The sequence below is a fragment of the Ambystoma mexicanum genome, chromosome 10 (assembly GCF_040938575.1).
Source record: "Ambystoma mexicanum isolate Mex_15411 chromosome 10, UKY_AmexF1_1, whole genome shotgun sequence".
Classification (NCBI taxonomy): domain Eukaryota; kingdom Metazoa; phylum Chordata; class Amphibia; order Caudata; family Ambystomatidae; genus Ambystoma; species Ambystoma mexicanum.
In genome coordinates this window covers 61918215-61933675 of record NC_090932.1, presented here as the reverse complement: position 1 = coordinate 61933675, position 15461 = coordinate 61918215, and the positions used below count along the sequence as shown (strand labels likewise).

Here is a 15461-nt window from a genome sequence, read left to right as displayed (position 1 = left end):
TCTGTACTCTAATGCAATCGTTTTGGCGTTGAGGTGTCTCTGCCACCTAATAGCCCAAGCTAACAAAGGTTTTGTTTGTGTGCATGCAAGGTTTGTATGCCGGTATGGGTGCATGAATGCGAGGGAGTACGTAAGGCCGTGTATGTGTACATGGAGGGGATGTCTGGAAGTGCAGGCATATGAATGAGTGCAGTGGGAATGGTGTACATGGGTGCTAGTGCATGTGTGAATGGCAGTGCAGTATGATGTTGATATTGATATTTTATTTCTATCGCGCTCGTACACAAGTGTTTCAGAGCGCCAGATTCTGGGTGCTCATGTGAATGGCAGACACGCTGTATGGGTGCGGGACTGGTGGGTGAATGTGTATGAATGCGTGTGGGCATCTGTATATATGTGAATCTGGGTGTTTGCATCTGTATGTCTATGGTGTGTGAGTGTATATATGTATGGGGTCTCGGGATGGGCATTGGAGCATGACATTTTTTGACAGGAGAATGGCATGTTTTACTGGCGTTTTTTGGGCAAAGCAAAGGCAACTTGAGTGTTATTGTGTGAAGGAGGGGTTGGAGCGGGGGAGGGTACAACAATGGGGCTGGCTGGAAATGTTGTACTCGTATTAAGAGCAAAGACAACATGTTGAGTGTATTTACATGGGGGAGGGCATGTTTCCTTACTGTGGCATTGCATTTTATTTTCCAGTGTTAAGGTCAAAGAGAAATGACAGCATATCTGTCCTTGCATGGGGGTGGAGGGGCATAACATTTTTACTGGTGTTAGGGGGTAAATGCAACATGAGTGTTCCTATATGGAGGAATTTGTATGATGTTATGATATGTATACAGCGCTTTCCCAAAAGCGCTGTACAGAGAACACATGCACATGCAATTATCACTGTACCGATGTTTGCACTCATTTATCTACCTTGGCAGGATGAAAGGCTGAGTTGGCCTTGCCTGAATTTGAACCTGTGACCTGCAGCTCACACTCAGATCGCAACAGTGAGCTCTTATCCTGCTGAGCTATTTCACCGGCTAGCCAGCAGGGACATGTGTTTCCTTACTGTGGCATGGCATTTTTTTACTCCCATTAAGGCAGGAGTATGTCTTACGTGGGGATACTGGCATATATAGGTTCACCAGAATGTTCATGTGTGGGCAAAATCAATATGAACATTTTCTTTACACTGGCAGAGTACTGGCATATAGCAGACAAAGTCATTGTAAAAATGCCTTTGAAAATGCTCCTGTGCATTGTTCATGACTTGGCATCTAATTTACTTTTTTCATGTCCTACCCTACAAAGCCATTTGAAAACTGTGTGGGTTGTTACCTAATTTATTACAGAAAGTGCACTGTAAAATGCACCATTTTAACCCATTATTTCTAAAATATACTCAGGGGGAGAACCTTCCGGAACTCCTTTGATTGGATTGTGCTCCCTCACTATGCTCGGTTATTCTGGCGCATTTGTCCGGGGCAGAGGATGAGCCCCACTACATTAGCTCCAGGCCCCACTTGCTACACAATCCTGGCTATGCCTCTGGTGATGTGGGGTGAAAGATGCATCTGTTAGACCAAAGAAAGGCGTGGTGGAAATAAAAAAAGAATACTTCTACAATACTGAGCCCATCGGCTGTACTAGGAAAATATATTTTTTATAATTTCCCTGCTCGAAAAATAGCACATGTGGGCCCCCAGAGGTGGACATGGCCAAATCAGAGAACCAGATTCCTACATCCATGAACCCCTCAGCTTTTTACACTATTTTCAGTACATCTTATGACCTCGTCAGTGCCCTGTCCTGCCGCTAAGATAGCTCAGCGGGTTGAGCGATCACTGCTGTGATCTATATTTGATCTGCAGTTCACAGGTTTAAAAACCTGCAAGGCCAACTCAGTCTTTCATCTTTCCGAGGTCTAAAAATGAGTATGAACCTCGGATGGGATGATAATTGTATGTAAATATGTGCTATATATAGCGCTTAGGTCTAAGCGCTATATTAATATCAAATCATGATAGGCTCACCGTCTCAAAATATATTCAATGTGATATTGACTAGTCCCATTCACAGGTGGTACATTTCAACATACTTTACTGACTTCAAATTCTTCATTGATCCTTCCTGCGTTGCCAATCAGCCTCTTGTGCTTATATGGTGAACATACCTAAATACCTAACTACTTGTGCTTAGGTCTGTGTTCTTACTTTAGCTTCACAAAGATGTGCACTGGAGCAAATCAGGCGAAGCCCCGATCATCCCAGAGCTGCTCCCGCTCCCTTATACCTTATGCACCCAGCATAAAACTGGAGCCAGTCTGTCTGGTGCGGCCTGGAGCATCCCGTGAGTTGCTCACATGCACATGTGGTTCACAAAGCTTTGCTCACTGGCTCCAGAACATAGGTCTATGCACTCTACTCTCCCCACCTAAAATGACACTGGGATATCTGCTCCCCGTGTTTCCTCCCTCTTTGCTTGTAGACCCCATGCTGGCACTTTGCCCACCCGCCCCCATTTCTACCTCATCGCTCCCTTGCATCTTTGCTTCCCTCGCTATCCCCTTCCCCGATGATTTGTAAAGCGCTCTGTTGCTTCCCAAAGCTAGATCCACACTCAATAAACATGACAAATATATTAATAATTATATAGCTATTCTCACTCCTCCCTTCAATGTCTTGGCCTATGAGAATTCTCCAGTCTCTCCCGTATCTGAGAATGGAGAGCCTTCTCGCTTGATTGATGCCATTACTGACCTTTTTTTAGTTAATGCTTCTCCGTTTATAGATCACATGAACTCATTCCATGACGCTGACAGTGCTAATGTTTTCAATGTGCTTATTATTCACTACTCTGAGTCATTGTAATGTTGTAATCAACTGATAACCACCATTTTTAAACTTTCGTGTTACAGATATAGTTTTACTTAATATTTAGAAGTGTACGAATATACTACTTGATTATTGGCAAATGTTATGGTGCTTTAGAAAGGTGGGCCAAGATGTTGACTCTTTTTGAATTTCCTTTGAATGCATTTAGGCTGCTTATATGTTGACTTCATTGTACCTTCATGGGCTGCAGTTATCTCGTCATTCCGTTTCCAGACAAGATGATTACACAGAAAAAGATATTCAGTAATAACAGCAGCTGCTATTGCAATAGGTTGATTCTAGCCTGCAGTGCTGCATAAAAACCAGTCATCATTATTATTATTATTACATTATTATTATTATTATCTGCAAGTGGTCCTTTTGCTCTATCACCTGACAGCCACTTTGCTACACTGCTGCTATGGACTTGCCCATGGTTGATCCCTTAGGCCCACTTGGAAGCTCTGAGCAAAGCCACCAACGAGGTGGTGGCAGAGGAGGGGCCGGCCACTAGGCAGGCTGGGCAGCAGTCACCAAGCAACCATCACTGTTTCATGTTTCCTGCCATAGCGGTGCCCTCCTGCCAGATCTGCTCAAGCCGTCCTTGTCCAGTTCCTTGGAAGGTGTAAATACTTTATAATAAGAGGAAGCTGTGGTTGGGGGCCGGCAGCGTCTCTGTATACGCTAGAGGTGTGCAATCTTTGGTGTTAGGGGAGTTTCCCTAAAGTCTACTTGTGGTGAAACTTTATAAAACTATCCCTTGGTGTACAGGCTCCAGCTTCTAGTGAAAGGCTTGGAAGAATGGCAGAGTAGTCAAGCATATTTTAGGAGGAGGATGCAAGCTGTATGTAAGTACTACAAACTCAGTAAATACATAGGCCCAATGAAACTCTTACACACTTGTACTTAAATAGATACATACACAAGGTAAAGTTATGTTCAGGTAATTTAGCAATATTTTAAATCCTCAACACAATAGAAAACATAAGCAATACTTAAGGTGAGTAAATCAATAGTAGGTAACTATACAGATCATGAACACAGTTCAATGGTAAGTAAAATCACTGGTTATAGCAACAGCATCAGTGCACCTGGTCTCCTGTTTCTTGGTCGTGGTGACAAAAGGAGGGACTGGAAGAGATGTTGCAGCAGTTGAGAGAAAGCACTTCCAGCAACGGGCTCTTCGTGCTCCAACATCGGTCTGTAGTTTTGGCACCTTTTCACAGGCTCCCAGGATGAATGTTCACTGCCGGGTCAATCCACTTCGATTCTCAGGTCATGCACGATGATCAGGGGAATTTGAAGATATTAATCTTGTCTCTGGAGGTCCAACTGGAGCTCACCAGAGTTCTGGGAGGATGCGTTCACGGGAAGACTATGCACTGCAATATGGTCCGAGGTCCCCGGGTATTGGCGGTTTGCAGCTCAGGAAGATCTCAGCACATTGTGGGGTGGCTCGTCTTGCAAGTCATCTTATAGCTAGCTGGTCCCACCAGCCAAAGGGAGAGAGCCATCCTCTTCGGAGTTCCTCTGTCGAATTAGAAAATGGGGTCAGGACAGCAGTGGTCTCCTCACGGTTGCTGTAAGCAGCTACAGGAGTCTCTGGTCACCTTCTTCAGTTCTTCTGTTCCATTGGTCGACTTGTCTTCTCCCTCAGGATCCTCGCCTTCTGTCAGGATTTCAGACTCACCTTCTGCAAACTCTCCCTGAAGTTTATAGAAAGGAGCATGTGGCTGTCCAATCAGGACAGCCATCCCCCCAATGGGAGCTGGTTGCTTTCAGGCACACCAAAGACAAAGGATAGTAAAGATGTGGCATCCTCCCATACTTCCCATCCAGGCAGACACACTGGAGCCTCGGTGGGCTGCACAATGTGTTCCTGCCGAAGACAAAAACAAAACCAGGACCTCCACCACCCAGAATGGCAGAAGAAGGGCCAAGAAAGGTCATCTACACAAGAAATGGCAGTACAAGAGAGAAGCCACCATTTGGGGTCAATGGCGACCCTTCTGTGCATAGCTGCAGCTGCTAAGCAGGAAGAAATGGCAAGAAAGTCGTTAGAACATGTCCACTGCCACCAGCCATAATAGTATGCTTGTCACTGTAAATCACATTTTACAGGAGCTATGAGAAAGGGGAGACTAGATGTCCCCCCAGCACTTCACATAGGGCGGCATGTGCTGATCCCACAAAGAGAAAACCTAGGAAGGATAACAACTATCCGTCTAACCTTGAGAACAGTAGTTCTTAATGAAAGTAAAAGAGTATAAATAGGAAAGCCCAAAGGGCTCCCAGCAACACTGCGCAAAGGGTGCAGTCTGCTGAAAATGCACATTACAGCTGCATTTAAACAATATGGAGAAAAACATGCCTCCATGAAACAAAGCAAAACCACAATGAACAGGGTTTCCAGGGTCAAATCAAAAAGAATGAATGAGGGAAAAAGACTCCCCTCCTTTAGGAGAACAAGAAAAAGGTGCAGAAGTCCAGCAAAAAGTGCTGGGGTTCTCACTAGTAGAGGGGATTTGGTGTACAAAGGAAAAATCCCCTGATATTTGGCTCTCCAGATATTTTAGACTACAAATTCCATCAGCCCTTGCCAGCCTAGTCAATGGTGGGGGATCATGAAAGCTGTACTCTGAAACATCTGGATAGCTGCCGGTTGCAGACCCCTGGATAGGCATGCTAGAACAAGGGCACTAACTGTATTGCATTGGTGATGAGAAACACTGTGATTATTAGTCAGTAAAAGGTGAAAGACTCTGGGCACAATTCACAGAATCAAGGGCGAGAGCAGCGCAAGTGCCGCGCGGAGAGAGGGAACATGCACCACGCGTGCAGCAGTCGGGACACAAAGCAGCATCTGAGCACCACATGTATTCATGGATTTCCCGAGCCATTACCAGCCGTGGCGGAGTGAACATCCAGCAGCGCCAGTTACGCCCCCAACACTGCCCCTTGCACAGGAAAAAGCCAGTGAAATCTCCAATACGGCTCAAATGCCTGCACTATCCGTGGCCCAGCACACATCCCCCCTCTATGATAATCGCGTGAAAAATCGGAGCGAGCGGCGGCAGTCAGATTATATGAAAATGGCCTTGCATCCCCCTGTCAAATCGCGTACCCCGCTGACACCAACCAAATCACATGAAAATGGCCTTGCATACCCCCGTGAACTCGCATACCCCTCTCGCGCCTGCCAAATCGCGTGAAAAGGTCCTTGGTAACCCCGTGAACTCACATGCCCTGCCCGCACCAGCCAAATCACGGGAAAAATGGCTAGCGTAACCCCGCGAAAACACGTACCCCGCTCGCACCAATGAAATCGGGTGAAAAGGGCCTTGCGTACCCTCGGGAACTCGCATACGCCGCTCGCACCATCCATATCGCATGAAAAGGGCCTAGCGTACCCCAGCAAAATCACGTAACCATCTCGCACCAGCCAAATCGCATGAAAAGGGCCTTGCGTACTCCTGTGAAATCATGTACCCCGCTCGCGCCAGCCAAATAGCATGAAAAGGGCCTAGCGTACCCCCACGAAATTGCGTACCCCGCTCGCACAAGCCAAGGCAAGCGCATACTGCCATCAGCCACAAACACACCCGCAGGCAACCCACACCACAAGACACCCCCCCCCAACACCCGTGACCATACCGTGCAGGCAGCCCACATGGTACCATACCCTGCATGCAGCCCACACCACAAGGGAATGCCCCCATCAACAGTAACCATACCCCGCAGGAAGCCCACACCACAAGGGACCCCCCATCACCCATCAACATACCCCGCAGGCAGCCCATTCCACAAGGGTCCCCCCCAACACCCGTGACCATACCCTGCTGGCAGCCCACATGGTACCATAGCCTGCAGACAGCCCACACCATAAGGGACCGTCCCATCAACAATGACCCTACCCCGCAGGCAGCCCATACCAGAAGGGACCCCATCACCCGTGACCATACCCCGCATGCATCCCACACCACAATGGATCCCCCCAACACCCCTGAACATACCCGCAGGCAGCCCACACCACAAGGGATCCCCCCATCACCCGTGACCATACCCCGCAGGCAGCCCACACTGCAACGGACCCCCCAACACCCGTGAACATACCCTGCAGGCAGCCCACATGACAAGGGACCCCCCCATCACCCGTGACCATACCCCACAGGCAGCCCACATGGTACCATACCCCGCAGGCATGCCCTGACTCATGTCCCCCCACCAGTGATGGCAACCTGCAGGCAGCCCACACCACAAGGGATCCCCCATCACCCGTCAACATACCCCAGAGGCAGCCCACACCACAAGGGACCCGCCCAACAGCAGTGACCATACCCCGCAGTCAGCCCACATGGTCCCATACCCCGCAGTCAGCCCACACCACAAGGGAACCACCCATCACACGTGACCATACCCCGCAGGTGGCCCACACCACAAGGGATCCCCCATCACCCGTGACCATACCCGGCATGCAGCCCACACCACAAGGGACCCCCCCAACACACCTGAACATACGTGCAGGCAGCCCACACCACAAGGGACTCCCCATCACTCGTGACGTTACCCCGCAGGCAGCCACCACCACAAGGGACCGCCCAACACTCGTGAACATATCCTGAAGGCAGCCCACATGGTACCATACCCCGAACGCATGCCCCAACTCATGTCCCCCACCAGGGATGTCAACTTGCATGCAGGTATGCCCCGACTCATGTCCCCCCAGCAGTAATGGCAACCTGCAGGCAGGCCCTGACTCATGTCCCCCCAGCAATGGTGGCAACCTGCAAGCAGGCCCCGACTCATGTTCCCCCACCCCCAGCAGTGATGGCAACCTGCAGGCAGGCCCCGACTCATGTCCCCCCAGCAGTGATGACAACCTGACCTGCAGGCAGGCCCCAACTCATGTCCCCCCGTAGTGACGGCAACCTGCAGGCATGCCCCGACTCATGTACCCCCACCCCCAGCAGTGACGGCAACCAGCAGGCAGGCCCCGACTCATCTCCCCCACCCCCAGCAGTGACGGCAACCTGCAGGTAGGCCCTGATTTATGTCCCTGACCCCCAGCAGTGATGGCAACCTGCAGGTAGGCCCTGACTCATGTCCCCCCACCCCCAGCAGTGATGGCAACCCACCAAAATGCTACCACACGCTGCCCCCCCAGAGTGCAACTCAATATCCATCAATTGGTCCCACTCCCCAGTACATTCCCCATGGCATGGGAATCACAAATTCACACAGACATGTTTGCAAACACATAACCAACATTGATGAACAGCAGGGACACGTAACATAGCCAATGAAGAGTGACAAATGCACCAAACCATTGAGAGCAGACACCACTTTGATCACAAGGAATATAAATCTATTAAATATTAAAATCCACAACAACAGAAAGACAACCATGAAAATGAAAGAGTTTACACTGAAAATGAAAATGAAATATAAAAATAAAATAAATGGGATGATACAAAAGTGTAAATCCAAAAAAGTCGTCCATATCCTAGGAATGTCGTCCAATAGCAACCAGAAATAAAAAAAAAATTACTCCATGTAGAATTAAAAAAGAAAAAATTTCTTAAACTATGCACAGTGTTCGAGGGTCCATTATTCCAAACAAGACTAATAGACCCGAAAATACCCTACAAAAAATATGAACTATTTACAAAATGTGGAGCAAAATCCATTAACTCCAAATCATAAAAAAAGAAAGGAAACCACCCACTAAATAACTATTTACAAAAGCGGCGTGCTAGTCCTATGACTCACCATTTCCCCCAAGAGTTTCGCCCAGGGCACCATCGAACTCTGCGTCAATATCCCGGAGGCGGACCTGTGCTCCCTTCTCGAGGGCTCGCAGGGACTCCCTCGTGCTCCTCACAAAGTTCCTGTGAGTCTCCTCGAGGAACTCAGTCCGACTCTCTGCCCGACGCAGGATGTTCTCCACCCTGGCCATGGTGAGTCGTGCCCCCTATGCCCGCTGCCGCTCTGCACCAATCTGCTGGCTCATTTGCTGCAACACGGAAGACATCCTTGTGTCAAGGTCCACGTCTCCCTCCTGCCCGATGGCCGATACCTGCCCCTCTGATGTTGATGGCCCGAGTCCTGTTGCCTTCTACGTAGAGCATTCTGCTGCCAATAAGCCCTGTGCCTGCGCCTCCCTGACTGCCTCCAGGATGATGACAACCCCTGGGGCAGTCATGCACGTGTCCTGCTGCAAGGTGCCTGCACTACCTCCACTGCCAGTGGTCCTGTTGCTGGCATCTGACTCCCGACTGTGGCAGGAATATGGTCTCCACCAGACTAGCCTCCATGGTTGGGACAGGTCCACAGGGGCCCTGGTGTTATCTGGGCCAAAAGATGGCAGGGTGGACAACTGGCGCATGGTGGAGGAAGAGGCGGAGGGGGTCGCATCAGTGCCCAGCACAAGTAGCAAAACGGCGACAATGAGCTGAGCTACCCAGTTCATGAGGGCTCAGACCTCTTTGTGATGACGTGCAAGCACCCGACAGGAAGCCTGCACATCATCACGAATGATGCCTGTGTGCCTCACGAGACCGGCTAGCATGGGCTCCACCCTGTCATGGATTCCCTGGTCCGCAGGTAGTGGAAAGTCAGTTGACGTGGACACATGCACTACCTGCGGACGGGTCTGGCCTGAGCCATGCCCACAGGTGCATACTGATGCAGGCGCAGGATCAAGGACAGGATTAGGCACAGGCCCCTCCGTGGTGACCTGCACTGCTTCCTGCCCCTGCCCCTGGACTGCACAAGTTGCACCTACCTCATCACCCCCTGCCAGGCCCCATGTGCTGCGCTGATGCGGCGGCCTCCTCCTCGTCAACCACCAATCTGGATGAATCCGAACCGTCTTCCGCATTGGATTGCCCCTGTTGGGGCTCTCCTGTCCCTGCCGCTGCCGAGGAGCCCACGTCCAATTTACCTTCTTGTGTCTCCCCTCAGCAGCTGCAGCCGTTGTTGGGGTCGCGGCACCAGTCTCCTCGCTCCCGGAAGATGTTGTAACCTGGGAGGATGACTGGGCCTTGCGTCTCCGCCTGCTGGAGGCATCCCCACCGCGGTGCTCCACAGCACTGTCTCCGCCCTCTTCCTCCATCACCGCTGTGGATAGGGAGACATTGAACACAAGCATCAGTGTACCGAACAAATGTCTGCTTGACACAAAGCAAACGCACATGAGTGGCACTGTGAAATGTCACAACCATCATCACCCTCCACAACACACAGGTCACTGGAAGCAACACACATGCACAAACATGCATGCCATGTGCAACAAACATTCACATCCATGTACAAGGCACTGCAGGCACATCAGTAGAGGGTCTGAACCTCACATGCATCATGGTACATGCACATCACATAGACACACATCACCTGACAGTCATGCATCAGGCCATATAGACCTCCCATCACAGTGCACTTGTGGACAACTTGGCCGCATCAGTTAATCACGCATTGAGATGCTCATGTGTCATGCATCCATGGGGTTGGCCAGTCACACACTCAGTAGTCAGACACACTCACATGTACAACATGCATATCGATGATGGTGACATAAGCATCCATGTCTCATACCCCTTGCATGGCCAAGTCCAGACACAGATATGAAAACATGTGTGCTTCGTAACATGCTTGTGCACATCACGCATTGCAACACCATTGATGTAAAACACGCTTGACTGGACTCACATGCAGCACTGTCATGGACATGCACACAGACATCTGTACATGAGGCATGCCAGACATAAGGCCAAGGTGCATGCTCCCGCCACACCTCAACATGCACTATGCTGGACAAGAACACATGGACACTTACCACTCGACTCCAGACGGAGCTCCAACTCTATGACCTAGACATAAAGCACTGGGTTGGTGCGCTCCTGGACCCTCATCTCATAGTTGGTCAACCGGCCCCACTCCACCATCACCAGACTTGACTTTTGTGTGGACTGTGCATTCACATTCATTTGAGCATGGATTGCAGGCTTGTAAGCTGAGCATGTGGGCTTGTTGCATGTTATCTAGGAGTCAACGTGGGCATGGGATGCTATAGTGCTGCAGGTGGAGTGGAGAGAGACTCCGTTGTCAACCTGTACATGGTATCTAGGTGTCACCGTGGGTATGGGATGTTATAGAGCTGCAGGTGGAGTGGAGAGAGACTCTGCTGTGAACCTGTGCATGTTATCTAGGTGTCATCGGGGGATGGGATGTTATAGAGCTGCAGGAGGAGTGGAGAGAGACTCTGTTGTCAACCTGTGCATGTTATGTAGTCGTCACCGTGGGTATGTGATGTTAGAGAGCAGCAAGCTTAGTGAAGAGAGACTCTGTTGTCAACCTGTGCATGTTATCTAGTTGTCACCGTGGGTATGGGATGTTATAGCCAGTGCTTAAAGTGGGCCGGGGCCTGCCGGAGCCGGGCCCCGGCAGTCTCCAAAAAGTGGGACTGAGCCGGGGCCCTGCCGGGGCCCCCGTCCTACCGCAACATTGGCGGGAATCGCGGGATGCATTATCCCTTCGCGGCCGCAGCAGCGACGGGAGATGCGCCTGCTATGAAGTCAGGCATGCTGACAGAAGTGGCAGCCAGCCACAGCGACGCTGTGACTGGCTGCCACTTCCGTCAGTCATAGTAACTGCATCTGGTGACCCCTCGCGCGAGAGGTCACCAGAGGCAGTTACTGTCCCTTTGTTTCCCCAGGTCGCCGAGGCGTCTTTAACCCTCGGCGAACCTGGGGATTCCTCGACATTTTTTGAGGTTTATGAAAGATGGCTTTGAAAGTACACATTTCAAGCCATCTTTTATAAAGCTTTTCCGACGGACAATTTTGTCCGTAGTCAAAGCTTTATAAAAGATGGCTTGAATTGTGTACTTTCAAAGCCATCTTTTATAAACCCGAAATGTTTAAAAAAGATGGCCTGAAAACTAGGCAAACCGTAGGGTATGCACGCAAATATATATAAATGTTATATATTTGTGTGCGTACCTTACTATGGTTTGTGTACTTTGCAAGCCATCTTTTATAAACGTAGAAATATGTTACATATTTCTATGTTTAGAAAAGATGGCTTGCATAGTACACAAACCAAAGTAAGGTACACACACAAATATATAACATTTATATATATATATATGTGTGTATACCCTACGATTTGCGTACTTTTAGGCCACGCCCCTCCCACAAGCCACGCCCCGAAACGAGGGCCCCCCCCTCGATTTCTTACCCCACTTAAAGCCCTGGTTATAGCACTGCGAGTTGAGTAGAGAGTGACTCTGTTATCAACCCGTGCACGTTATCTAGGTATCACAGTGGGTATGGGATGTTATAGAGCTGCAAGTGGATTGAAGAGTGACTCATTTGTCAACCTGTGCATGTTATGTAGTTGTCACTGTGGGTATGGGAAGTCATAGCGCAGCTAGTTGAGTGGAGAGAGCCTCTGTTATCAACCTCTGCATGTTATCTAGGTGTCACAGTGGGTATGGGATGTTATAGAGCTGCAGGTGGAGTGAAGAGCAACTCTGTTTTCAACCTGTGCATGTTATGTACTTGTCACCGTGGGTATGGGATGTTATAGCACTGCGAGTTGAGTGGAGAGATCCTCTGTTATCAACCTGTGCATGTTATCTAGGTGTCACCAGGGGTATGGGATGCTTTACTGTTTTGGCTAGAGGGAGATCCTGTTCTTGGGTATTGAGTAACACTCAGCGACTCATAACACATTTGTCCAAGAGTGAAGGATGCCCTGGTCATTCTTGGGGTATGTGAAACCCAGGGCTCCAGATTAGCTTCGTAGTTGGGTATGTCCCTTAATTTTCTAACTTGAAAGTTAAAGAAACTTTCTTTGTGCCCAGAAATTACAGCAAGTGAATAGATTTTTAAAACAAATCTTGTATCCCCTCTTGAGATCAGATATCAAAATAGTAGAGTTTGTATGTGTCCCAGGAGCTGCTGATGCCTCTAATCTGAACACATCAACAAAGCAGTGTAATGGCAGAGTGTGCAAGGTTTTGCTAATTGTTAGGGAACAAAATTAGCCTGTATTCTGCTTATGCAAAGGGCTGGTTACGCTGTTGTGATTTTTAATATAGGGTGTTGTATTGGTGTAGAGCAATAGGGTTATGTGGTTGTTGGTTTATTCTGCCGGGAAGGTGTCCAGTATCCTTACTCTTTGTCTTTAGTCGTTTATGTTCATGAAGTGCTTTTGGATTTGATGCACTTGTTGAGTGGGCGAAGACACTTCTACTTCTCTACTTCCCATCAAAACAGGGCATCTCTTCCTCTCCCCCTCTTCCATTCTTCTCTCCTGACTACCTTCGGTACTCTCTTTCTGCTCGTAACCTTGGTGTTATCTTCAACCCATCTCACAATTTCTCGCTCTTCATCTTCAAATCGGCCACTGCAGCCAGACTTAATCTCCTCAACATCAGGAAAATAAGACAGCTTCCGTTCAACACTGCTAAGCACCCAATCTCATCTTTACTAATCTCTCAATCTGACTACTGTGCCAGTCTACTCTATTGGCTTCCCAACTATGCTTATTCACCTTGCGACAAAGTCCTCAAATTTTCTGTCCATGCACTCTACAAGGTTCCCCACTTCACCTCCACAGCACATCATCCATCCAATAGGTTGGTTTTCTATGAGACAGAGGGCACATTATAAATGCATTCTCATCTTCAAAAGTGTACTCGGGCTTGCCTTGCCCTAGCTTTTGGCCCACCTCACTGCCTGCTCTCCTCCTCGCTCGCTACGATCATCCTCGGCTCACCTCCTTGCCACCTCTCGTGCCCCTTGCACGCCCTGTAGTTTCCGCTCTCTTCCACTCCTCACTCCCTTCTCTTGAATGCTCTTCCTTTCCCTCTCCTCGCAACTCCCACTCTAGCTCTATTTCATCCAACCTCCTAGAGCTCCTGTTTTCTGAAGAACCAGTTGCATACATCAGTGCTATGTTTGGTCAGTCACTCGCAGATAAAGGGCGGCTGTGACTGACGGATCTCTTGTGTATATACTTCTTGTTATAAATACCTAGAACATTGAAGCTAATATTGTACTAGTGGCTAGTAGCCACCTTAACACATGTAGCCAATAGGCTTTCTTAGAATGAGGTGCGTAACTGCTGGCAAATGTCCTTCTAATACTTTTCTGTGAACACGCAGGTGGTCAGTTTATATAAAAATCTAATTGCATGTAGCAAACCACCAACACTTGCACTTTCGTGTTGCTGCTACACTGTACGTAATGTTCAACACTCTCAAAACGGAGTCTAGTCATGACGTATAAATGAAGGCAACATTGCCTTTCCTCTTCACTTTTACCTCCACTTTGAGAGAAATAAAACACAGTCTGCAAATACGCTTTTCAAGCACGCGTTTTATAATGGAATCCAATGGAGTACACCTGTTATGTCCAGGTGTAAAAGCAGAGTGCATTTTATTAGAATCCATTTGTCTTACACCTGCAGGAAAATCTAATGCAGGGTGTAACACCAAACGTTCTCCTTAGTCAAAGGAGGAAAGCAAAGCAGAAATGCCATCTCCGCGTTGTTGCCATCCAATGCCCCAGGGTGGCTGCAAAATTAATTACCTGAACAGTTCATTCAATGCAAAGGCAACGCGCAGAGGAGGGCCTGTGGAAGGGAGAGTTTGCAAAAGTATGGAGATTTTGACAGAGCTGATAAGTTCATGCCCTAATAGTATTATCAAACTTGGATACTGACAGTATATTACCCCATACCTGACACCTTCCCTTGAAGGCCCCACGTATAAGCAAGGTGAGGGCCAATAACAAGGCATATGGCCATCTCCCAGGTCAATAATGCTTCAATGTCTCAATACCAAGACCAAATTCAGCTTGTGATGTGTTCTTTAAAAATAGTCCTCATAATGTATTCTAACATAGTGCAAATATGCAGAAAGTTGAAAGAAATGTGTCTTCTCTTGCATACAGGTGTGTTCCTTTCTCCATTTATACCACCTCCGGCCCCACCTGTGACACCATCGCCATGAACCTCAACGCCTTTTTTGGCATCCTCTTCGGCGCTCTGGCCTTCCTCTTCCTCCTCATGATCGCCATCTTCTTCACAGTCTACTGGTGCCGCAAGCGGCGGAGGGAAGCTGACGATGAAAGGTAAAAGCAGTGCTCAAGATGGGGGCACACCAAGGAACACGAATCAGGACAGGGGTGCAAATTGCACACATCTATAGCACATTGTCTATTTGAACATTCCAAAAATGAGCTACCTTTGTATAGTCCACATTCAAAATAAATTACATCGTTTTTATTTTTATTTGTTTAAGTGTAGCAGTGCTTTATTTTTAAAACTTTATTTTGGGGAATTTGCAGTGCAAATATTTTGTTTACAAAAAATACATTCTCTCTCATCATCCACATCTTTAATATAATAAAAGGCCAGATGTAGTTTGTCATTGTATTTTTGTCTAATGCATAGCTTCACATGTTGTCACCGCTGGAGGGAGCTACTGCCTTTGGATATATAGAGACAATGTGCCAATTCGCATAGATTCACCTGTTGTCACCACTAGATGGAGCTGTTGCCTTAGGATATTTAGTGGTCCTACTG

At 48.4% G+C, this 15461-nt stretch overlaps 1 protein-coding gene across 1 annotated transcript in view; it reads left to right on the top strand.

Moving 5' to 3' along the window:
* LOC138493120 (mucin-3A-like) overlaps positions 1 to 15461 on the top strand; it is a 31311-nt gene that overhangs the window by 1321 nt on the left and 14529 nt on the right. Inside the window, exon 2 of the mRNA XM_069620327.1 lies at positions 14828 to 15007. Coding sequence (XP_069476428.1) covers positions 14828 to 15007 — 180 coding nt within the window. The remainder of the gene's footprint in view (positions 1 to 14827; positions 15008 to 15461) is intronic.